At 35.7% G+C, this 7,687-nt stretch overlaps 2 protein-coding genes across 2 annotated transcripts in view; one reads left to right on the top strand and one right to left on the bottom strand.

The window, feature by feature from the left end:
• Positions 1-2,323, top strand: part of LOC106956592 (protein PRRC2A-like) — a 23,029-nt gene extending 20,706 nt beyond the window's left edge. The window contains exons 8-10 of the mRNA XM_015047526.1: positions 1,587-1,734; positions 1,812-1,890; positions 1,975-2,323. Coding sequence (XP_014903012.1) covers positions 1,587-1,734; positions 1,812-1,890; positions 1,975-2,102 — 355 coding nt within the window. The 3' untranslated portion in view covers positions 2,103-2,323. The remainder of the gene's footprint in view (positions 1-1,586; positions 1,735-1,811; positions 1,891-1,974) is intronic.
• A 2,157-nt stretch (positions 2,324-4,480) lies between these two features.
• On the bottom strand, positions 4,481-7,644 carry LOC106956591 (transmembrane protein 263-like). The gene is made up of 2 exons (XM_015047525.1): positions 7,538-7,644; positions 4,481-5,387 (listed from the first exon to the last, which is right to left on the bottom strand). The coding sequence occupies exons 1-2, from the start codon at positions 7,602-7,604 to the stop codon at positions 5,101-5,103; spliced, it is 354 nt and encodes a 117-aa protein (XP_014903011.1). The 5' UTR covers positions 7,605-7,644; the 3' UTR covers positions 4,481-5,100.
• Positions 7,645-7,687: the final 43 nt, after the last annotated feature.

The following is a 7,687-nucleotide window of genomic DNA, read 5'->3' as shown; positions in this document are numbered from 1 at the left end:
TGTTCCCTTATACAACTGCCAGAAGAGATTATTGAAATAAAGGCACTTTTTGCGATTTTATTTTAAGTATAAACAGGATAACAAAATGAAAAGCAGTTACTCATGTCTCTGATCTTGCCTTAATAGATTTAGGCACACTGCCAAAGACTTCCTGTTTTTATGTTTGTTTTTTTCTGTCAAGTTTTCCTGGAATAGGTCACTGAGGTAAATTCTGCAGTTTTCAGTGCAAATAACTTTATTTGATGTGCATTACTTAATATTTATTTCATAAAGTGAACTGAACCAAACTGAATGTAATATAATTTAAAATGTTTGTACTTATTTAAAATTCAAAATGAAGCCATTCTTATGAGTCTAGATTGTAAATCATGTGCATGTGTTTATTAAAAGACAAATTCATAATCTGGAAAAGTGTTCAAGAAGTTTATTTTTAATATTTCTCTGCTATTTTTTTTTAAATAGATAATAATTGGTCAAGTCTCTCCTTGCTCTCCTGAGCCCTTCTGTCTTCTGCTTCTCTTTGTAATCGCATATCTTCATTTATCAGTTCAAGAAGCTCCAAGCTTTCGCTTCGCCTCTTCTGGCCTCTTTTAATAACACCACCTTCCTCTTCCTCTTGAATTTTTGGCCCCTGTGAACAAGTGGCTGTTTTGGTCCCTGAGGGAGATGAAATTCCCCATCTGCTCCTTGGTCCCTAAAACAAATGGGGAAATTAGGGTAAAGTGACATGTCTTGATTAACATTGATACTGTCAAGTATGTTTCTTGGCTACCAGGTTTATGTGTAGATAAGTTTATATATTTCTGTGAAAATACCAAGATATCACAAGTGCTTTGTTTTATACTGAGATTTACTTACATTTCAACGTTAACTTTTTATTGTGTTCGGTAGAGAAAGCTGTTCAAAAATAATAATAATAAAAAAATATACAATATTATAAGTTGAAGGACAGTTCTACAACAAAGAATAAAGGAGGAGATTTATTCATTATCAAATACAATCTTCAGCTTTCATTAAAGACATTACAGTTATATCTTAACTAAAAATATAACGATGAACACGCTTTTACGGCAGTTAAGGACTTTGAATTGTCAACCAAAATGATTTCGTGAGGAATAAAATCTTTCAATACAACATACATTAACCGCGCTTAATTGTATCTGTGTTTGTCTTGCATTCATCAGTGAAAAGCCAATTTTCAAAACAATGTGTCGTGAGTCATGTGTTTCCTCAATCGCGATGCCAGCTGATAACTGTCAAGCTGAGTTGGATAATAATGTAACGCTAACAGAGAGGTTAGGCTAGCATTAGCATTTTGGCAAATTTTAGCTTATACACCAGTTTTAACCTACTAAATGGATTAAGTCCATGTTAGTCAACATGCTTGAGATTCTCCACATGCCATTAATATTATCTTAGCTAAGTTTAGCATTGATGCAAATGTTCAGCATCAGAACACTGGGTTCCAACGGATGGGCACACTTTGGCAGTCCCCAGTTAAATTTCTTCTGAAATTTTCTAGTTATGCTGTGCTATTTGTCTTAACACACCCACGTTGACCCCAGTATTACTCCGTCTCCATCCAGATGTCCATATGCAGACGATCGCTACCTCTCCACACTGGTTCCAGTGGGTCCTTCATCTGGTCTGGAATTTCCAACTCACTACCGACGTTTCATTTTCAAAAAGTTTACCTTTGTGGACACCAATTCAATGGAACCCCTAAGAGAATACGTAAGGAATGCAGCACTCTGACAAAAAAAACACTGTTATTACATATTGTTATTTCTAATAATGTTTTTCTTCTTCAGGTATACATTCACTGTAGCACAGCTGTGTGCGTTCCAGAACATGGTGTAAGCTGTGAACCATTATGTCACACTATAGGAAGTAAGTGATTCATTTAAAAACCTTGAAAAATATAATGATCAACAGACACCCAGATGTGACCACAGTTCTCATGTCGTTGTGCAGAGAGAGACACCGAGGCTGCAGAGGAGAGGAAGGTTGACCCAAAGGTTGTGGTTTCATCTGGACAAGTGATTATGACTGCCCCTCGGGTGAGCAGAGGCAACCTCAGCAATTCAACCGGGAACATTTAGAAAAAAAACACTTTTAAAAATAAAGCAAGTTTTTAAAAATAAAAAAAAAAAAAAAAAAAAAGTAACTATGTATTTCTAAGTAAATGATCGCACAATATATAACCAGCAGTTGATTCAGTTTTGAAGATAGGATGATTGGTTCATGTTAGTCCTTCATATAAAAGTTGTTAACTTGACAACTGTGATGTTTGCACGCTAATAAAGAAATACACTGGATTGGAGTCGATGTCGCTTTACTAGTCGAGTCATACGAAATGCTTCTCATACAGCAATACATGGTTACAATCCGTCTATGGATGTTATCCGTTCTCTACGACACACGTGCGCACTTGAATCTCAGTCTTTTCTCTGGTGCGTTCACTGACAGTCTGTAACATAAATGTATAAGCACCGCTGTATACATTACAACATCTTTAAAATTGTATTTAATGGTTTCATTGTACGAATTTGAATTGTTGTATGAATTCTCCAAATATATCAAGCATGGAAAAACCAAACTGCATTGCAGGAGCACCCCAAGTTTAAAAAGTAATCGTTTAAAACTTCTGTTGACAAACTGCATGAATTAAAATGTAAAACAAATAAAAAAATCACAAGCTTGTAATATTGATGAATAAAAACAGGTTAATGATATTTATGCTAAAATGTGCCTTGATAAAGATATGATCTTTATCTATCTATATGCAAAACATAATATTTTGTATGTGTTTTATGTGAATCTAGATCACAAATATGTTTATGAGCTCACATGTACGACATCCAGTCATAACAAACCTGAGACTTTCACAGAAAGTTGGATTTACAGAGTTTAAATTACACACGGGTGGACTCTATTTACGGATTATGTGACTTCTAAAAGAAATGAATTGCACTGGGTTTTATTTTTGAGTATACAGTTAATCAACATGAGCCCCACACTTTTCAGACTTTAATTTGAAAACCACTCTTTTTCTTTCACTTCACAATCATGCACTACTTTGAGGTGGTCCACCCCTTAAAATCTCTGTATAATAAATCAAATTGATAAATCCAATAAAACAAAATGTAACAAAAGTTGAAGACAGAAGAATTGCTACAAAATGTTTTATATATATACATTGAAAAAAACTATTTCACACATAAGTTAGAGGCAGGGGGATCAATATTCTTGCTACTGTGACTGAACAAAATAAACATTTAGGAGCAAACAAAACCCGCGGATCTGACTTTTAAAAGGTTACTGTGACCCAAAGAGTCAACAGAAGACACTGGGACAGATCAAGGACAGTCAGAGGTGGCTTTCTGCCCAGGTCAGAGGGCGCCACAAAGAGAAATAATAAATGTAACTGTTGTATACTGAAGGATTTTCAGGAACTTAATTGTTTATCAAGTTAACTGAGAAGACTAATGGGTTGTTTCTGCTTCTTACAGATTTCATTTGACCCTCTTTGGTTTATAATCTTACATTTAACCTTTCAGTGCGCTGAACAAACTCTTTAAACACAATTTGAGATTCAAAAAAACATTTATTTCATTTAGGAAAACATACAAAACAGCATTTCCAAAGTAATTTGGCTTGAGAACCATCTTAGGCTAAAACAGAAGTGAAAAGCATAATATACAGACCGGTCAAACAAGAACTTAAGTAATCTACGATGATTTGGACACTTCAAATTTTCATCCACATACCCTATCCTAATTATTATCAGATTAGTTCTAAATATTTCTGAATAATTACAAATTAAGTTGTTTTTTTTTTGATAGAATTGGCTACATTGGCTGGTGGTATGCATTTGATTGTGTGGTGAAGGACGACATGGCAAAGAAAGAGGAAGAAGGGTGGCGCGTGTGCTTCGTATGCAGGAGCATTAACTTTGTTTTCTGCTGTTATTACCAAACTGTAAGCCTGGTAGGTGAATGGTTTTTAGCAAGCAGAAACCGAAAATGTTTTATTGTGCTGCAGGAATTTTTTTTTTTTTTTTTATGTATTGTTAGTGTATTGTTTTTGAGGGCTTCAAAAATGGTTTATAAAAACATACTTTCTGTATAAACATTCATTTAAAAACATAATTCACAGTTAACCAATTCTTATGCACCAACTACAAGTGAATTGCTATAATTAATCAGTATAATGCTACCGGAGTACCAGTTTACTGCAACTAATACACGAGTTCTGAATTACTGAAGAAATTAAATCTCATTCCAAATATTAAAACATACAATTTTTCAGTGAAACTTCAATCATTTGAATTATATGTTGTTGTTTTTTTTTTTTACCTAAAATAAAGAAAATTACCTCCATAAATTAATTTGAAAAACTTTGAAGCTTTATTTTACAAGAAGAACAAAAGGAAAGCATACAAATAAGAAAAGATTTAATTACAAAAAGTCCTTTGCACAGTAATAAAATGCATTTATTGTAGTAATAATAATAATAATAAAAATAAAATGTCTAAAACAACAATCTTCTACGAAGGTGAGAAGATTACCACAAGAAAGCCATACATCTGAGAAGCATGCACATTGAAATGGAAGACACCAAAATGTTCAGGTTAAACACAATAAACCAACCCATAAAAATCTATATTAAAAAACTGGACTTTATCTACCATGTCCTTGATCAGATTTATCTGATCATTTGTCAGTACGTGTGTTTATCTGAAGAGGAATAATCAGAAAATCAGACTCAGAGTGTTTCTAATATTTACCAGCTGAAAGTGAATTATTTCCAGATGAAAGTAAAGAACTCCTTATAAGGCACAGATCATCATTGATTGTCTTGAATCAGAAGGAATGAGAACAGGTGTGCTGTATTGCTTTCTTTTTATGTACACATTTTGAAAACATAATTAAACATTTGTGGAATTGTATCTCTAGTTACATAAAAATAACACAAAAACAACAACAGCATAACTTGCAAACTGCAGCTCTAAGTCCTTAGTTGCTTTTTTCTCCCGCTTACAAATGTTAAAACATCAACAGGAGTGTGAGCTGTGTGTCCAGTCTCCTCTGCTCCATGTCAGTCTGACTTATCTTTCTTTTTGCTGCCTCCTAGAGGAACTTTGTTGACTACTGCAGACCCGACCGCGGTCACGCCGCCAGCCACGGCACACACTCCCCCCTTCACCAGCCCCACTCCCATTACAGGCACGGCAGCTACAGTGCAGACAGCTGTCTTGGTGAGGTCCAGGCTCTTTCCTCCTATCCAAGTCACGCCACCCACTGTAGCTTTGGTGGCTCCATATAACCCCCCCGCCAACCTGCCGAACATCCCCGGCTGTGTCTGTGGGTGGTCCTTGTTGGCATCTGATTTAAAACAACAAAACCAACATATTGTGAATTGGTTTAATCAGCGACAAAAAAGTTATAAATACTATTACTTTTACTTTAATGATCAATTTGTTTTTGAAAGACGGATTGTTTACTCTGTGACTACGAGAGCATCTCCGTAAATAAAAATATCAATGAATAGTTTAGTGATTTAATCAAAAGCATAAACACAGTGAAATGCTTCAAGTGTTTGCTTCATTAATTTTCAGGCTAGCTAATTAAAAACTTTAAATTCTGTTTGTTAAAAAAATAATAGTAGATAAAGACAATAAAATCTTTATTTTTTTTAAACTGAAATGTGCCTCCACAAACATATGGAAGACTGCTAATTTGTCAGTTGTCCAGCAGGCAGCTAATAATATTATGTACTATATATAAAGAAGGTGAGCCACACCAGAAGGTGATTAGGCTGGCTGTTCACAAGAATAGAAGATGAGTGGAATAAAGAAGGATAGTGGAGAAAGACACAGAAGCAAAAGGGATCATTTCAGCCTTGAGACAAATGTGAATCAAAGCCCATTCAAGAGTTTGGGGAATATTCACCAGACCTGGATTGAGACTGGAGTCAGTGCTTCAAAAGCTACCGCACAGGTCCAGGGTGAAGTTCTCACAATCATTTAGGACACCATGCCATCTGCTGGCGTTGGTGAGGTTTTTCCTCTAAACATTTAAACAGTCTGAGAAAGACCAGTTAAAGAGTTTGTGTGTTTTTTTTAGTTTTTTTTTTAGTTTTTGATAACTTACTTTACGACATTTGAGCAAATTGGAGGCATTTTTTGTGGCGTACTTTAAAGCAACACCTCAAACTGCTTTCTTGTGTTACATCTTGTTTAAAAAAAAAAAAAAAAAAAGCAAAATAAATCAGCAAAGGTATTAGGAAGAGAAGCGTGAACCTCCACAAGTCTGATTCATCCTTGGATACATATTCCAGCCGCCTGACAGTGCCACGTTCTTCTGTTTAAACATTTATATGGAAGTATAAACACCAGGGAAATATTCAGCCATTGTACCGTTCAGGAAGGACGAATGTGCTTTGGTGCCAAATGTACATATCCACCCAAAGGACAAACGCAAACAACCTTGTCAGGAGGCTGAAGCTGCTGAGAGTGTCAGTATCCACAATGAAACAAGCAATTCACCAACACGGCCTGGAAAGCCTGTCAGAAAAATGGCTATTGATCTAAAAGCAGCAGCAACAACTAAATAAGATTACAGTTTCCAAATGCCTTCAGGGTTGAAGACATGCACTGCATTTCTACTCTGTTCTACTCTCGTCCATGGGTGTCCAGTTCCTTTACTCAAGGCCTGGTATCCTGAAAGTTTAGATGAGCCTCTGCTCCAACTACCTCAACACGATGTCAAAGTTCTGGAGAGGCTCGCAAATTAACCATTATTTGATCCAGGTGTGTTGAACCAAAGAAAAAAAATTCAAACTGATTTTGAACACCTCTGCTATTACATTTGAGGGAAAGAGAGGGAAACTTGCAAACCCTGCTGTGAAGTAGTCCGTTGTGAAGTGCAATGAATGAACGTTCTAGCAAACTACTGGTGACGCTTGTACAAGGACACCCTGGACAACTGACCAAAAACACACTTAAAATGCACAGGTAAAAAATATTTCACTGTATGCTAAATTCTGGCTTGGAGGAGTATGTTCATGAAAAACATTTCTCTCGCATTATTTTAGAAAAGATAAATAATTCTGCTCATTCAAACTGAATCAAAGCGGAAAAGTTTAGTTTTATTTCATGCCTGACACGGTAAAGGAACACAGTTTCTGAAACATGATGGAGCTTTTACTTGGAGAACAGCGATAGAAAGTATGTTTCCATAACAGAAACAAGTCCTGTAGTGTTTGCATATTTTTTCAATGCTATTCATGCCTTTCCGTATATGACTCCTTACATATGTCAGAGAAGTTCATTAGGTTTAGGTGATTCTCAAGGCTGCATTCCTGCATTGTAATTTAGACTCAGCATGCCTTCACATTAATTTAACCAAATCCAGCCTGATTATTTTTTTCTTCATTAAATATTAAAAAAAGTCAGTTTAAGTCAAAACTTCAACCATGTTCTTGCCCTTGAGTGTCTTATGAGATGACAAAGGAGATTTAGAGCTCAGCTTACCTGTAGCTTCTGGCTCATCTGTGTGGCATGCAGGCATGTCCTCAGGCACCTGCTCGGCCTGACTCATCTGAGAACAAAAATAACAAAATTACCAAGGTGACTCAAGTAGTTACACGTATGCAGTGACGATTACAGCTGGAGGGATTTTTT

This window comes from Poecilia latipinna, unplaced genomic scaffold (assembly GCF_001443285.1).
Source record: "Poecilia latipinna isolate Pla-1442-1.1 unplaced genomic scaffold, P_latipinna-1.0 Scaffold831, whole genome shotgun sequence".
In the NCBI taxonomy this organism is placed as follows: domain Eukaryota; kingdom Metazoa; phylum Chordata; class Actinopteri; order Cyprinodontiformes; family Poeciliidae; genus Poecilia; species Poecilia latipinna.
This window is presented reverse-complemented; position numbering and strand designations above follow the sequence as displayed.